This window comes from Macaca thibetana, chromosome 11 (genome assembly GCF_024542745.1).
Source record: "Macaca thibetana thibetana isolate TM-01 chromosome 11, ASM2454274v1, whole genome shotgun sequence".
Lineage (NCBI taxonomy): Eukaryota > Metazoa > Chordata > Mammalia > Primates > Cercopithecidae > Macaca > Macaca thibetana.
Window position 1 is genome coordinate 13256534 of NC_065588.1, and position 17665 is coordinate 13274198.

At 43.5% G+C, this 17665-nt stretch overlaps 1 protein-coding gene across 2 annotated transcripts in view; it reads left to right on the forward strand.

The window, feature by feature from the left end:
• The window catches only part of FAM234B (family with sequence similarity 234 member B), a 37101-nt gene extending 19689 nt beyond the window's left edge, over positions 1–17412 (forward strand). For both annotated transcript variants that reach the window (XM_050748227.1, XM_050748228.1), the window contains exons 6-13: positions 2831–2978; positions 3347–3488; positions 4497–4640; positions 4823–4904; positions 7379–7534; positions 12171–12288; positions 13796–14016; positions 14622–17412. In XM_050748227.1, the coding sequence (XP_050604184.1) occupies positions 2831–2978; positions 3347–3488; positions 4497–4640; positions 4823–4904; positions 7379–7534; positions 12171–12288; positions 13796–14016; positions 14622–14627 (1017 nt within the window). In that variant the 3' untranslated portion in view covers positions 14628–17412. The remainder of the gene's footprint in view (positions 1–2830; positions 2979–3346; positions 3489–4496; positions 4641–4822; positions 4905–7378; positions 7535–12170; positions 12289–13795; positions 14017–14621) is intronic.
• The last annotated feature ends 253 nt before the right edge of the window (positions 17413–17665 follow it).

A 17665-nucleotide genomic window follows, 5' to 3' on the forward strand; every position in this document is an offset into this window, starting at 1 on the left:
AGACTTTTTCTCAGACTTCCTAGTGTGTCTGCCAAGGAAATGCTTGGGCACAAAAGAGTCAATTGGCAAAGAATGTTTATGGAAAAATGTGGATATGGCTAATTTTGCCTCATTTGATAACCTGTTTTAATTTTAATAGACCTTGTGTTTGCTGTTGTGATCTTTGTATTGCCTATATGGAGTAGAGTTGTAAATTCTACAGGTAAAATTATGCAGAATGGAATGAAATCTGTTAAGATTTTGTATCTTTCTGCCAAGAGTCCCCCAAACTCAGAGTGCCCCGTCAGTCATGAGTTTTGAGGAGCACTGTTCTAGCACACTAAACTCTCCCTTACATTTGCAAGATAAAGGCAAGATCCAGAATGAGCTAAATTTCTGAAGCCTACTTAGTTTTAAGGGTTTTAAGCTTTAAGGGTACTTTATGTTCGTTTTCTTTAGCTAGCCAGTTGGTCTCAAAGTGGACCCGAACCAAGGATTCAGGAATTATTCATGTAATCTTTTTTATCCTAGCCATTATGAATAAAGAGATTGGGGACTAGGGAAGATTTGAATTATTACTTACATCAGGGAGCAATTCTCTGAAGGGGAACATATGGGGAGGCACAGCAAGCCATTGAACAAGTTTTTGTGTCGTGATTGAATTTAGAAATCGGTCTGACTGTCCCGTCTGGCCGCTTATTAGCTGGTGGTGGTTGGCAGGAGAGTGGCTTAGGCCCTTGGGGACCCTCCATAGTAAGGAGGTCTCCACCGGAGGAAGTGGCTTCTTGCCCACTCTTACTCTGTGCCCTTTGTGTTGGTCTCTATGCAGTGTATTGCCCATCTTGCCCTACAGAATTTTCACAATAGGGTACAGCTAGGGCATAGTCTCAGTTCTGCTTGAAAAGTGGTAGACAGTTCTAGGAAAACCTTATAGAGGCACTAGGTATATAGTGCAGCAGCTTCATCCTTGTACTGACCTCTTTTGACCTCTCTACCAGCAACAAGGGACCCCAGGAACCTGCATAAGCTTCTGAGATGGAAGACTCTTCACAAGGAAGGAAACCTAAGTCTGTGACGTAGAGTGATTGCATTTGTTGATCCGGGTTTAGAGTGAAGTGGGCTTGGAGAACTGGACCTGGTTTTTGATTAGAGGAACTGATAAGGTCTAGAACATTAGTGGGAAGGGACCTTGAAGACCATTGGGTTAACTTTCTCGCACCATGCTATGATCTGTGGTTCAACATTACAGGCATGTTGGCACCCCACTCTCTTGGCGTACTCAGGCTGATGGGAATAACACGAATTTGTGAGGCAGTCCATTTCATTTTTGGGCCAACTCCAGAAAATTCTGTCCTAAGCAGAAAGAAATCTGCTTTCTCATAGCTTCCACTCATTGTTCCAGCTTCATTCCCATAGAACTACTCTGAATGAGTCTAATCCCCTTTCTATAGGAAAGCCGTTTAACCATTAGCCTAGTCCCTCTAAGCTTGCTACTCAAGGCTAAATATCCCCATTTCTTATACTGTTCCTCATGCAACCAGGAAGTCCAGACCCCTCTTTTTCTTGATTTCTTTCCCTTTGCATTCTAGTTTGTCCAAATCTCTTTTAAAATGTGGTACTTATATCTAAAAACAGCATTTTATTTGTAGTATAACCAATGTGTCAACCTAAGGGAATAGTTACTTATTTTGATATAGACTCTGTATTTCTGTTTTTGCAGACAAAGATCATAATATATTTTCTAAGATTTGCTTTTTGTTTGTAACCAGTTAAAGTACCTATATCTTTTAATGTTTAATTATTAATAGACCAGTTTTTTTTTTCTGGCAGATTTTGACTCATCTTCCAGCCTAAGGTTTTTTTGAATTTTGAGTTTGTCTTATGCCATATTAGCTATCCTTCTCAGCTTTGTGATAAACTTAAATTCTATTCTTTCAAGTCTTTGATAAGAATGTTTAATAGGAATGGGGCAATGGCAGAGTGCTACGACATTCCTCTAAAAACCTCCCTCTAGGTTGTTATTGATCCCATAAGTACCTTTTCCTGGTACACGGCAAAGCACATTTCTTTATCTTGTCCAGAGAGTTCATGATGATAAACTTTGTCAAAAGCTTTACTGAAGTCAAGATATCAGTGAAATCCTCATATTTAACTGGTGACTCTATCCCCAGAAGAAAATCCTCTAGAGCTGAAGTTGGCCACTGTGGCCTGTAGGTTAAATTTGGCCCACTACTTGTTTTTGTAAATAGAGCTTTATTGGAACATACTTACACCCATTCATTTATGTGTTGTTTATGACGGCTTTCACACTAGAACAGCAGAGTAGAATAGTTGCTACAGAGATCATCTAGCTTGCAAAGCCTAAAATTTGGCCCTTCACAGAAAAAGTTTGCTGATCTCTCTTTGAGAATAAAGTTGATGGTGTTCAGGCCAGACATCCAGTGTTCTGATGGGAGAGCACTGCCTGGATTAACTCTAGCTGGAACCAAATATTACTGGGGATTTCTGGTATTGAAGTAAAGACCCAGGGGCCAGCCATCCTATGTTTAGCTGTAGGCTAGAATTCTGTGCCTCAGGAGACTGTTCTGCAAGCAACAATTCTGCTTCAGAGAAACTGTCTGAGGTGCTTTGAAGATGCCCTTTGCTGGCTCTAGTGAGGCAATGGGACATTTGCCTCACTTGCTTACTTGAAGGGAAATAAAGCGAAGCAGGTTTGGCTTTGTGCTTTCCAATTTGGGGGAGTGTTTCTGAACCCGTGGCTAATGAGGAGGCAGTGACTGTCTGGAGAAGCCATTTAATTAGGAAACGATAGGGCTTCTGTTGACTCCACCCCCCTCTCTTACTTCCTCAGCCAGATCTGTGCTTTCTACTGGTGTCCGGCCGGACCGGAAGTCCAGTGGGTCGACCTGTGAAGTACAACATCGTGGGAGTTGGGAATCTGATTGGTCCTCAGGTTTACATCACAACAAATGGGGCTGTCTACATCCTGTTTGGCTTTGGTAAGATGCAAGGCTACTTTTTGCTCCTGTTCCCCACTGGCATATGTGATGGGGTCTTCCTTGTGAGACAGGCTGAAAGCTCAGGAACTCCTGACACCAGCCTTCCCAGAGCCTTCTAATGCAGGGGTCTCTCACTGTCCCCTACCTATCACAGGCTGTTAACTCTGCTTTCCTTTGCTGCCTCCTCAAAAGGGAAGACTCTTGTCCAGCATCCACTTAATCACCTCCCCACTTGTTCTGTGTTGTCCAGTCTGGGTGGGCTCTGTTAGACCCATCTGGTCAGGCTTTGTGTCTCTTGCTCAGATCCTCACCATGGAACAGTTCTGTTAAATTCAGATTCTCAGTGTTGGTTCTTCCTGTGGTGCTAGGAAATATACAGGCTGTCGCCCTGCGGGACATTTTTGTTCAGGCCCAAAATCGAGACAGCTCACCACCTTCTCTGCAGATAGAAGAGCCAGAATGGGAGAAGCGAAGATCCATCAACCTCTCTGAGCTCATTGATGTTTACAGGTAGGTCAGATGTCTGTCCTTGGTCACAGTGAGGTGTCCTGTGAACTCACATGCCTTTGAGTCTCTAAGTTTGGTTGGGCTGGTGAATATGTGGGTAGAGGTTTGGGGGAAACAGTGCTAATCTTAATTTACTATCTTCTGATCTGGTTAACATGAGTTAGAAATTTTCTTCTCTTGGTAACGTAATGCGTTGGTATCTATGTGTTGGTGACCATGTGTAATCACTCCTCAGGTAGGATGCAAGGAAGGATACTTAGGGCTCTGAGTCAGAGTGGGGAGGGAGATAGACTTATCTAACTGTTTGTAAAACTGTGTTGAAGGATCTGACCTACTCTTTTCTGTATTTTTCTCTTAGTTGAAGCTTCATTTTGACAGAAGTGAGAATAGCGTCCATGAAATCTTATTTTTTTATTTTTATTTATTTCTTAACTAGAAGCATGTAGTTTGTCACATGCTGGGGATTTTACCCATTTAACCCCAAGCCTGGATAATAATTGTTTCATTCTTTTCTACCAGAAGTTCCAATTCATTTTCTAGCATTTTTTTAGGCAGTATCATGTTGTTTTGGTGAATTTGACAGGTATTAAGTAGAATAGTCCCAGGGGCACCGAGCAAGAACAAATTCAGCGAAGTGTATGCCATGGGCTGCTGCCCAAGCTCATTGGCAACCTCTGGCCTCCTGTCCAGATCTCTGTCTGCCTTCTCTGTGATTATCTTTGACTCTGTTGCCTTTCTCAGAGTATCCAATGTGAGAGATATTGCACTGGAACACTTCTCCTATGAGTTCCTTTTGAACTTGTATGGAATTTTCTAGGGATCCTTGGTTTCTAAGGTCAAGAAAATGAGATTCAACTGAAACAACAGTGTGTCCCACTTGATGAGATAATGGTGGGGCATGAATGTAAGAGTGTATACAGGTATATGTATACTGAGAGAAAAAGCCAAAATAAATGGCTCAGAAATCTCATTCAAGCCAGAGACTAACTGTTGGGGTCTTATTTAACCCAGTGATGGTGTTGAGCTACTCCAGATGGTGAAGGCACCAGATTCCAACTGCAGCAACCTTCTGATTACAACCAGACAAGGCCTTGTGCTGCTTCGGGGGCAAAATCTGACACCTTACTGGACATTGAGACTTCAAGGCCTGCGCAGGTTTGCAGTGTGTTCCTTCTTGTGTTTGCTGTTTTGATCCACTTTCCCATGTCTAAAAATTGTCCAGAACAATTGCTTGCAATTCTTATATCTGGGGCCAGTGCAAGAGAAGGGAGGGAGAGTTCTTAGTTTTCCTGTTTTTCTTGTTCACTATTGATTGCTTACTTTATCCTTATTTGCAGCCAGCCTACTCCTGGATATTTCACTGATGATCAGACGTTAGACTTCCTTCTGCAGATACAGGATGGAGTTGGGATGAAAAAGGTAAAACTTTGGGCCTCAGATCAATCAAAGCATATGTAAAGTATATACTTTCTGTCCAACCCTCTGCTAGGCACAGCAGGGAATAAAAAGAACCTATAATATGATCTCTACCTTCAAAGAACTCAGAGTCTCACTGAGTGGATAAAATGAAAATTCACAGTTCAGTGCTAAAATCTGGAGCACTGGAAGCCTTTCTAGGATAATCTCCTTCCTATATAGGAGTTTCTTGTTCTGGATCCCTAGCTTACAGTTAGGCAGTGGGAACCTTCTGAAATCTCTTGGTGGGGAAAGACAGGTATACAGAAATGTAATACTTTAACACACAGCTACACCTGAGATTTCAGAGAAGTCTGTGGTGACTGGGGTTTTATGGAAGACCTTATAAAGAAGGGAAATATAAGCAGGGCTTTTTAAAGCTGAGTCATATTTATGTGGAGAGGAAAACATGCCAGGTCAGGGGCACCAAGACCAGAGGCCCAGACACAGAAAGGATAGAGCATGTTCCAAGGACACTGAATAGATCCTTGATATTATATGAAATTGTATATTGTGAGAATATAATGATTGGATAGATGACTTTCATTTCTTTAACATTACAGCAGAATTACAGAGTTACAATTTTTTTTTTTTTGAATTATTGACCTTGCATTTTGGTTCATTTTCACTGTGAAATATATATCTGTTTCTATACATTGCCCACTGTTCCCTGAGAGAGAAAAAGAATTCAACAAACACTTTATCATCACCTCTAATGTGTGCCAACTTCTGTAATGAATGCTGGAGACACAAAATTAATGAAGACAAAGTCACTGCACAGCTCTGCCACATGCTGGAAAGTGCTGTTGTGGAGGTTCACACAGGGGTCCACCGGAAACACAGGGAGCAGATGGAGTGCAGGCGAGCTGGAGGGCCAGGGAGGCAAGAGATGCCTCATGTTGGTCAGGGGTTGTATGTGCAGAATCATGAGAGCAGAGAAAAGGTTTGCTAAATAGATAAGGGTGGGCTGAGGTGCACTCCCGCCAGAGAGACGAGAATGAGGTCAGCTTACAGAGGGCCCCGAAAGCACAGCTGCAGAATCTGGATGAGGCTTTGGAGGCCATAGGGCTATTTGGTTATGGGCAGAGGACAGATACGGTGATAAAAGCATCATGTTAGGGAGAGACTTCCAACAGTGCTATATAGGAAAAGCCAATGCCTGCGTGTAATTCAAAGGAATTTCCGATACAGATTGGGATTTCACTGGTGCTGGGAGGACAATGGAAGAAGGGTGTATAGTAGGTATAGTAGGTTGAAGGTGGAGATACTGTTTCAGCCCTGGGTTTTAATCCTGACACCATTACTTATTGGAGACCTTGGGCATATTACCTAATCTTGCCTAGCTGCAGTTTCTGCATTTATAAAACAGGGGTAATAATATTGCCTGCCTTCATAGGATTATTGTGACAGTTAAATGAAATATGTGTTTGAGTGGATACAAGTTTTTAGTGCAGTGTCTCTAGACTTCTTTTTTCCCCAAGACTGCCAAAGGGAATCTTAAAGTGCTTCTCTGTTTTTCTTTCTCTGCTGGTTGGGAAGATTTTGCCTCTGCCAGGTTGGTTCCAGGAACTTATGTGATGCAGATTCTGAGTACAGACACAGAAAGGCGGGACTCAGGAGCCTGGAAGAATAGGGCAAGCAGTTGTCCAAAGAGGTTAGGTCTTCCACTTATAGAAGTGTGGAGACACTGAGTAGGAGGGAGTAAAGACACTTGGGCTAGAGGAAATTGGGGAACTTCTTGGGGATTGTGGTAAATGAGAGGTTCCAGATTTGTGAGGCATTTAGGGTGAAGAGCAGACATATGCCAGGATTATGAATTTGAACTCCTTCATCATTATCCTTTGATAAATGCAACTAAGCAATGAATTCCCTCTTGGATTTTTTTTTTTGCCTGTTTAAACAGCATTGCTTTAAATTTGAGACTTCCCTAGGTCCATATGCCACGACACCAAGAGTCAGATCCGTAAAGCTGGGAACACCGCGCCCGAGGACAGTGTTCACTGGGCCATTGTTTTCTGAGTGGCTGCTGTGTTATGGGGAATAAGGTGCTGCTGTTGGCATTTGCAGAGTTGCTGCTGTCTCTCTGAGGACTGTCCTAATCGTGGACAATCCCTGTGTCCATATCATTTCCTGTTTCTCAGATCCTGCTTTTCTCACCTGTAAAATGGGGTGGACTACATGATTTGAATGTCCCTTTCCCACTTGAGAACTTTGCAGTTCTTGAAATCTATTAAATGGGAACAAGGGCTGCAGAAGCTTAGGTCCTGTCCTTAGCCATTATTCATGCTCTCTGAACACCCAGTTTGCTTGCATCTTAAAAGTGCAACCTGTTAATGTTTGTGTTATTTGAATACCTGCACATTTTTGTGTGTGCATTTTCTGGGCCTGCTGCTTTTTTGAGGCCTGGCCATGTTTATTCTCTGTCTTCTCTTTTGTAGATGATGGTTGTGGATGGTGACTCTGGCTCTGTTGTTTGGAGTTACCGTGCTCCGTGTCACATGAAAGAAACGCCAGCCACCTCGGCAGTTACTTCAGACCGGAAGTCTGTCTTCCTCTTCTGGGCCGAAGGGCTGTCAGCTGCATCTCCCAATTCCGTGAGTGAGCCTGGGAGGGTCCCTTTTTTACTTTGTCAGATGGCAGCTGCTCTGCAGGGCTGACTGTGTTCTGGAGATGTTATTTGATCCATCACTTTCCAAGGGCTGGGGTAGAAACAAGTCAGCACTCGGTGGAGAAAAGCAGGAACCCTGTGTCCTCCTGAGCCACACCTTTGCCTTTTAGCAGAGAATGTGAATGCTGACAACAGCCCCTGACTGCTGGCTACTGACAGGGGGAAGCTGAATAAAGAATAAAAAGTCCTCCCAAGATGCTAGATCCAAATTTGCAGACAATTCATATATGCTACAATTGTTGAAGAGGAGAAATCATTATGACTGGTCTGGAGTGGGCAGAGAGAATTTCAGGGAGGGGTAAGGCTGGGCTTTGAGGCGCATGCCCTGAGACTGAAGGAACGGATATGGGGGAGGGTGGCCAGCAGTTGGAGAGGGACATTGACCACATAAAACTGAGAGGTTGTTTGAGGAACTATGGGAGAGAACGTCTGACACGTAGAAGGCAGATTTTAGAAAGTCCTAAATGTTACACTGCAGTGTTTTCATGGGGTTGATGAGGCAGGGTGCTACCTGTGTTAGGTACCTGGGAGTTTTTAGTAAGACCCACCCTGACCTAGTTCAATGAAACACATCTTGACTCAGCACTTTCTGTGTGCCAGGCACTGTGATCTCTGTAGGGATCTAAGGATAAACTGAAAATAATCTTGGCTCTCTAGAGAAGACAGATGGTCCAAGATAATGGGGGGAACCTGATGAAGGCAGGATCCTGAATTCATCCACCAGGCTCAGTCAACAAGTCACTCAACTTCTCTGAGCCTCATGATCTTTATCCGTTAATGGTTAATGAAGATGCTAATATATTTGCTCATTTTGAGGATCAGATTTACCTAAAATCTAGATTATATTTCTAACTCTGACATGCCCTAACAATGTGACCATGGGCAATTTACTTAACTTTTTAACTTCCTCCCCGCATATGAGGGGACTTCAGGAAGTTCATGGAAAAATGTAATTAAATATAAAAATAAAAAGTATCGGCCGGGCGCAGGGGCTCATGCCTGTAATCCCAGCACTTTCGGAGGCTGAGGCGGGAGAATCACGAGGTCAGGAGTTCGAGACCAGCCTGGCTAACATAGTGAAACCTCGTCTCTACTAAAAATACAAAAAATTAGCCAAGTGTGGTGGTGGGCACCTGTAATTCCAGCTACCTGGGAGGCTGAGGCAGGAGAATCGCTTGAACCTGGGAGGCGGAGGTTGCAGTGAGCTGAGATCATGCCATTGCACTCTAGCCCAGGCGACAGTGGGAGACTTCGTCTCAAAAAAAAAAAAAAGAACTTTATTTCTTAACATAAGTGCCATCAAGTTCAAGACAGTTTGTAAGCATTAATACCAGCCATTTAGTCCATCCCTAAAGAACTGAGGGTCCTGGGAAAATCTAACCATGTCAATGCAGTCTTTTTTTACATTATAAACTGAAGAAAAATGAGAGCTCTTTAAAGAATTTTTAAGATCAGGAAACTAAAGAAAGTCACAATGAGCTAACTCAGAACTATAAGGTGGATGCCTCATGATTTCCCATTGAAACTCACAAAATTGCTCTTGTTTGATGAGAGGAATGAGTAGGAACATTGCTGTGGTGGAGAAGAACTCTCTGGGGAAGCTTTCCCAGGTGCTTTTCTGCTAAAGCTTTGGCTTTCTCAAACGCTCTGATTTTAAGCAGATGTTATCATTCTTTTTTTTTTTTTTTCTCCTTTTTGTGGAGAATGGGGTCTCATGATTTTGCCCAGGCAGGCCTCGAACTCCTGGGCTCAAGCTATCCTCCTGCCTCTGCCTCCCTAAGAGCTGGGATTGCAGGCGTGAGCCACCACACCTGGCCAATGTTATCATTCTTTAGCCCTAAAGTCAACAAGCAAAATGCCTTGGGCATCCCCCCAAAATACTGCCATGACTTTTGCTGTTGACCTTTCCACTTTTCTTTGACTGGACCACTTCCACCTCTTGTAGTCATTGTGCTTTGCCTTCAGGAGCACACTGGTAAAGCCATGTTTCATCTCCTGCTACAGATCTTCAAAGAAATGCTTCCAGGATCTTGATCCCACTTTTTAAAAATTTCCATTGAAAGCCCTGCTTTTGTCTGCAGCTAATATGGGCCAACAGTTTTGCCACCCGCCCAGTGGAAAGTTTGCTCAACTTTAATTTTTCAACCAGAATTATGTAAGCTGAACCAGTTGAAGTGTCTTCAGTGATGGCTATTGTTTGTGCTATTAATCATTGGTTCTCTTCAATTAGGGCATGAACAAGATGAATTTTTTCCTCACAAATTGATGAGGATGGTCTGCTATTGTGGGCTTAATCTCCAACATCATTTTGTCCCTCGTTAAAATGAGCTATCCACGTCTAAGCTGCTGATTTCTCTGGGGCACCGTCATCATACATTTTTCAGAAGGCATCAATGATTTCACCATTCTTCCACCCAAAATTCACCATAAATTTGATGCATGTTCTTGCTTCAACCTTTTGGCAGAATTCGAGTTACTTTGATAGAGGCTCTTTTCAAACTGATATCTTACCCTTCTTGGTGCCTCAGACTAGCTCCTGTTCAGGTATGTTATAACAACTTAGTATGAGTTTATTTTGGTGCAAAAAGAATTTTGAAGTCCTTGCGTAGTTTTTTCATAATCTGCATTTCCATGAACTTTTCGAAGACCCCTAGTATAATAAAATGAGGGTATTGGACAAGATAAGTCTCAAATGTAGTCTTCTATAAATAAAGCGCCATGTTACAAATGCTTTAATAGAGGTACAAGTAATAAGTTTACATGGAAGCACAAAAGAAAGGAGATATTAATTTTGCCTAGGGTAATAAGGGAGCTTTTCCTCAAAGAGGGGGCCCAGGTGGGCACATAAGGATAAGTGTTTTAATGTGTGGAGATGGGGTAGAGAGGGTGGTTAGGCAGTCTAAGGGGCAAATAAGATTGGCAACGGTTAGGCAGAGTAGGGTGAAGCGTGGATTGAGGGTGATGATCAAACATTTGTGCAGCATGGGGTGGGCAGGTGAGTCATTGCAGTTTAGTCTGGAAAAGGCATATTTTGGTTAAATGGTGTAAGACTGCTTTTCATGCTAAGGAATTTGTGTTCATTTTGTAGGCAGTGAGGAAGGTGTTTGGTTGTTTTCTTCTCATGTTAGCTGAGCCAGAGATCTGTCCCGTTGTACCTGGGATCCTAAGGGTGTGTGGAAAATGCCCTCTTCTGCTTTGTGGGCATGTGGTGAGAGTGAGGTTGCAAGCTTCCTGCTCACACTTCTCCTCACCTGGGGACTTCTTCCCATGTAGCCATATGGAAGCAGGGGTAATATTCATCCCTCAGAGCTTCCATTTCCTCTACTGCAGGAGGCCCAAGGTAGTCCCAGGGGAGGAGAGGCACTTGGGAAGTTCTGGAGAGCAGCCACTTACTAACCCACATGGGTGTACTTCTGTGCTTTAACAACTGCATAGCTGCACACTCATGTACCTGCCAAGTCTCAAGTCCCATCCCCCCATAGAAATCATACTGATGAAGATAGTCCCAATGTGCATTTTTTCTGCTGTAGAGAGTTTGAAGACTGACACTCAGACCTTGGAACTTTTGTTTTATAATTGATGATTTGCCTCTGTCTGGTCAACATTCCATTCATTTCAGGAATGGATAAGATTTTTGTAATTTTTAGCCCGATGCTTGCAATTGGCTTTGACACCAGTGAAAGGAAATACCTTTGGCTTACTGTGTTTTCATAAATAGATTTCATCTCCACAGAGCCCCATCTGCTGCAAGGGATCAACCAGTGTTCTAGTACTTCCATGAGCAGAAGACTGGGAAGTCTCCATGTCAGATTCCTCTCTTGGGGCCTGCACATTGCCTCTTTCTTTCTTTCTTTCTTTCTTTCCCTTCCTTCCTTCTTCCCTCCCCTCCCCTCCCCTCCCCTTCCCTCTTCTTTCCTTCTTCTTTCCTTCTTTCCTTCTCTTCCTTCTCTTCCTTCCCTTCCTTCCCTCCCTCCCTTCCTTCCTTTCCTTTCTTTCCCTTTTTTGCAACAGAGTCTCTCTCTGTCACCCAGGCTGGAGTGCAGTGGTGCGATCTTGGCTCACTGCAACCTCTGCCTCCCGGGTTCAAGTGATTCTCCTGCCTCAGCCTCCCAAGTAGCTGGGGCTACAGGCACATGCCACCATGCCCAGCATTTTTTTTTTTTTGTATTTTTAGTAGACACAGAGTTTCTCCATGTTGGCCAGGCTGGTCTCGAACTCCTGACCTCAGGTGATATGCCCACCTCAGCCTCCCAAAGTGCTGGGATTATAGGCGTGAGCCACTGTGCTTGGCCTGCCTGCCTTTTTTTTCTTACAAGGGAGAAAGCATTTTCCAGCTGTAGATAGTGGTTTGAAAGAGTTAGTGATTAGTATTTTGAGCTCTTTGAAATATGTCTCTTATACAGGGGAGTTTCTTTCAAACACATTCTTGTAGTTAGGATCAGGCATTAGCATCTGAGAGGAATGAGGAATCACCATTTTCTACTCTGCCTTTTCACCTGCGGACTGTCATGTGTGGGAATGTAGAGTTACCTTTGCTCTTCCTTTTTGCGGTTCATTGTCAGGATATCATCCTAGGAACTGAGCTGCCCAGCCTTCACCACCTTTACCTCCTGCATCCTGCGTTCCCCTCCATCCTTCTGGATCTGGCCAACACCACCGGCACAGTGACGGCTTCAGAGGGTGAGTCCCGGTGCCAGCGGGAGTCTGTGTACACAGATGGTGGGAGAGTAGGTGCTGGCTGCGTGTGATGAGACCATTGCCCCACCCAGGGAAGGATGTGTGCTTCTCAGTCGACAGCAGGGCACTTTCCCTGGTGTCCCTGGTGCCTCGGGCTTTTCTGGAATGCTCCTTTGGGTGGAAGCCTTGGGCTCACAGGGTGAGAACCCATATGCTCTGAATGTGGAGGTGAAAGTGCGTCCCATTCCAAGGAGTGTGTAAGGTGTGATTCATCCAGCCACTCCTTCAGCAGACATTTAATGAACATCAACTGTATGCCAGGCACTGTGCCAGCTGCTGGGACTACAAATAAGACTAGTTCCTTGACCCACTCAGAGATTAGGATTTGGAATTAACTGGGGAGGACATGATGGAGATAGAATGTGTTTTGCCAGGGCACTGATTTAGAAAACCTTTTTTTGAATATAACTATGCACCTTGCATAGAAATCAGAGAAAGAAGAAAAATCAAAGGCAGAAAGAAAAATTGGCCATAATCTGGCCACTCATAACCACGATTAACATTTTGGAAGTGTTCTTCTGCTTTACGTATCTGTCTAAATAACATTGTAAATAAAATGGGACACTATATGGGAGACTCTCAACTCAGAAAACCAAAACATTGGGATCGCAGCCTGTGCTGCTGCTAGTCTAGGTTGTCTGGAGATCTTCTCGGCGATTCCTTCCCTCATGGAATCTGCTGTTCCTGTTGGGGGGTCAGGGGGTGCAGGAGTGGAAGAGGACTAGATGGCCACAGCTCCTTTCTTTCTTTCCACATTCTCTTGCTACTTATGGACTTGGCTGTCTACTTACCAACTCATTGGCCTTGGGCTGCAGCTGGCGTTTGTAGCCCTCTCGATTTATTGGGATACATGGGGAAGAACAGAGCTTACCTGGAACTTGCAGGCACACCTGTCCACTGGTTGGGGGGTGGGGGCAGGGAGGTGTGAGCTTGGAAAATCCTGTGATTAGATCTGAGTGAGCTGTTTTTTCAACAGGAGCATAAAATATTCAGTGAACATCAAATAATGGTAATTAAGACTCTTGACACCATTTTTATTACAATTTGTATTTTAAAGATGAGGCAAAATAAACGCTGGCGAGGTAAATCGCTTCTGTGACTGCGCACTGACAGTCTGGGAATTCTCAGGCTCCCTAGCGTTTCGGGCTCTCTTTTCTACTGAATTCTCACCACAAGGGGCACATTCTCTCTGTTCCTGAGTTGGGTTTTTTGGAAATAGCTTCAGAGGAGTAAAGGCGCAAAGACAAGGAAGAATGTGCTGCTTTACTGGCATCCATTCCTTCCCCAGTTTGCACTCGTGGGCTAGCTCGTTGCCTTCTGTTTATTCAGTGCTCAGGACATTTCCTGTGTGAACTAATGAGTAAATAAATGTATTGTTGAACCAAACCCCTCTCCTGTTAGTAGACAGTATGTGTCCATGTTAACTGCTCTTGTTTTTGTCCTTCCTCAGTTGGAATTAACGACCTCTGGAAAGATGCCTTTTATGTTACCAGGACAACAGGTCCAAGCTCCGAAGGCCATCCAGCAGCCCTGGTGGTCAGCAAGCTTAGTCTACGGTGGGCACTAATGGAGGGCCAGATGGCTCAGCTACAGGAGTCTACCCCCAAAATTGGCCGTGGGGAGCTGCGAAGATTTCTCTCTAGGATAAAGTTTGTCGAAGCTCCCTACGAGGTGAGTGGCTGCTGAAATATTGTTCCTCTTGAGGGTTTAGGACAAATACTACCAATTCCAGCTTTGTCCTTTAGAAAGTGGCAGAATGGGGAACTTTCTTGAGTAGATGTGTATCAAGACAGTTGTTTTGGACCAACACTATTTCCTATCTGACCATGAAGAAATGATTCTCAGTTGTTTTCAGCTGGAAATAATAGCATCTACCTTAGGGGACATTTGACAATGTGGGGTCGTAGTTTTTATTGTCCCAATGACTGACAGGGGTGGCTACGACTGATATTTTCTGGGTTGGGGCTAGTGATGCTAACATCATGCAGGGCTTGTAGCAGTTACAAACTACAAAGAGTCATCTTGCTTAAAATGCTAATGTTCCCTCCCCACCCCCACTCCCAAGAAATATTATAGTCTAGTTCAAAGTTCAAAAGCTTATCATGGAAAATAACAAAGTTTCTGGGCCTTTCTGGAAGGAGGAGATGTTTACAGACTATTGGGGCTAAAGAAAAGGTCAGGAAAATAGTTGAATATTCTGACCTTTAGTTTTCCTGCTTTTCTTTGAACATCTCTACCATGAAAAACAATAGTCACTGATAACTCTTTTTCCATAGATCTAATCTGATGGAATCTTCAGTTGCAGAAGAAATGAACAGAGTGGATGCCCTCTCTACTCTCCTGTCACTGTAAAATCAGTTCTATGGAGAGAAGACTTCATCCTCATTTACCGCCTCCCTGATGGTTGTAAAGGCTTGGGAAGGCATGTTGGAGTCTTTGACGGCAGCATGTTCTATTTGGCTGGGGTGTCTTACCTACATTTTCAGTCCCTGCATTAACTCCCTCTAGGAACTCTGCGTGGATCGTTTGGAAATGTGACTCTCTTAAGTATTTTATTTTTTTGGTATGTCTAATTTATGAAGTCTTGCTGGGAAAGCCAGTGAAGTCTATGACTAGGAAACATTTTGTTGTACATTATGCTGTGTGTGTGTATTTTCTAATGTTGTGGTGAAGTTATTTTCCAGGTATGTCCTAAGTTTCAGGGATCCAGTTTCCTGTCCTTCTGAAATATATCTGGTTTGTTTGGTCATTTTGAGACTTCCAGATCCCCTACCTCTGATTTTGAGGGCCACTTATTTCTCTCCTTATTCTTTCCACCTGTACCTTGGCTACTTCCAAATTGTAGACAGAGTGCGAAAGATTTATAGTGGAAGACAGAGTTAGCTATCCAAGTATTTTCATCTCTTTTGTTTTATATCTTATTTCCTTAGATTTTCCATCCATGTCTATCAAGTGACCACAAGAATAACCATATTCCTATCACAAGGGGAGCAAGAGGATGTAGTCTGAGTGACCCATCTCTGACCAAGTCCACATGTTGTGTTATATGTGGCTCTTATGGTTCTGCCAGTCATGATCTTTTTTTCTGTGGCGACCTCAGAAGTGTATGTTTGCATGCTGTCTTCAACTTAGAGGAGAACTGGAAGTCAGGAGCCTTTGATGTCCTTATCCTGCTCTATCTCTTCTCTGCATCTTTTTCTATAGGGCATCCTCCTTAGCTCCCCTCACTCTGCTTTCTCTTCTATTCAGGGATATGTTTCCGGACTTTTGCTTCTGCTACTTGAGTCCAGGATGCAACCATTTTGTCCTGCATCTCTCCTTTCCTATAGAGCCTTTGAAGCTTTGTATTTTGGGAAAATTCTTCTGTAAATACTCTAAAATGGTTAAGTTATTTAGAATGATCTCCAGTGCTTACTCCTCCTTTCTTCTGTATCAATCTGCTGCTTCAATTAAGTTCTTTAAACTTTTAGGTCATTGTTTATATAGCAGAAAATTCAACATTGGCAGATGGAAAACTGCTTCTTGAATAACCTTGATAGGTCTTCCCTGAGTGCAACTCAGGTTCTCTCTTTACCTGGGCTTGTATCTTTTTTTTATGAGACAGAGTTTTGCTCTTGTTGCCCAGGCTGGAGTGCAATGGCACGATCTCGGCTCACTGCAACCTCTGCCTCCTGGGTTCAAGCGATTCTCCAGCCTCAGCCTCCCAGGTAGCTGGGACTACAGGTGCCTGCCACCGCACCTGGCTAATTTTTTTTTTTTTTGTATTTTTAGTAGACATGGGGTTTCACCATGTTGGCCAGGCTGGTCACGAACTCCTGACCTCAGATGATCCACCTGCCCCTGCCTCCCAAAATGCTGGGATTATAGGCATGAGCCACTGTGCCTGGCTGGGCTTGTATCTTTTAGCTTGTATTAGTAAAAGGATTGTAGAAAATTATGAAGTCCAGATTTAAAGGGATCTCTGTTAATTACCCACTGACAGGCATTATGACGTAACAGGAGGTTGGTAGCAGTAGATCCAAGCAGGCATGTTGCCTGGCTTCAGATTGGCCTTCTCAGGTTTCTGGGTGCCTCTGCCTTAAGATCCTGAAGGCAAATTTGGTTTCAACAGTTTGGAAGTCTTCTGTGGGTCCAGCTTGACTTTGGGGGATTAAGAAGATACTCCCAGAGTATGGAAATGATTCCAGATAATTTCTGGGATTTGAATCTACTTGAGTATAAGGGCCTGGGACCTACTTTGGTTTAGTATAGAATTTGAAGGATTAATTTATAGGCAGCTGAACACCCAAAACTTGGGTGGTGGTCCTGTGGTCTGACTGAGCTGTCCAGGCATCACCTGGTTCTCTGTCATGTTAAAGCTTTCTGGGAAGCCAGCCGCTCTATGCGGCAGTGAAACATGAAGTTGTTAATGAGGACCTGTTTTGGTGGGATTGTTTGGGGAGAGGACTGTGTTGATGCAGGGCAAATCCCAGAATGAGATGAGAGGAAGCTAGAAAAACTTAATGTCTCTGAATTCTTCATGATGTATTTGCAAACTAACCTAACATAGATTCTTTGGACTATGAGTTTGAATCTCTCCTTGCGAAACAACGTTATACGCTTAGTTTTCTTCTTCCTCTTGCAGCCGGTACAGAAAGGTGTAAGTGGTGGCTGAAAATTGAGGAAGCTTCATCTGACCAATGTGGGTGCTGGTTTCTTGTGAAATGTGTCCCTAAACCTCCTTCTCCTTGCAGGCAGCCACCCACCCCGGTGTCTAAGATAGGAAATGCTCCTTTCTTTCTCTAATCCCATCGTGGGGTTGCCAGCAAAGCCAATATGACCACTACTGAGAAATAGTAATGACTTCTGCAAATGCAAGGGTCTTCCCCTCCTCTGTCCCTTAAGTACCCTCCCTTTTCCTTAGACCCCGTTTTTGCCATCCCCCAAATGTTGTGGTATGGTGAAACTAATCCCCTGAATGTGAATTGCTATCCTTATTGCCCTTATTAGAGAAGAGCCAGCTGGTATATTGTCAGGAAGCACTATTTAAAATGTGAACTGTTACAGAGTAAATAAATAAATACTCTAAGGGAATATACTTGTGTGCCATTCTCATTTGTCTGAGTCATCAAGGATGGTTTGTTTCCCCATATGGAAAAGAGAATGGGCAAGTAGATGGGTGGCATTCTGTTTTTTTTTTTTTTTTTTTTTTAATTTAAGTTCTAGGGTACATGTGCACAATGTGCAGGTTAGTTACGTATGTATACATGTGCCATGTTGGTGTGCTGCACCCATTAACTCATCATTTACATTAAGTATATCTCCTAATGCTATCCCTTCC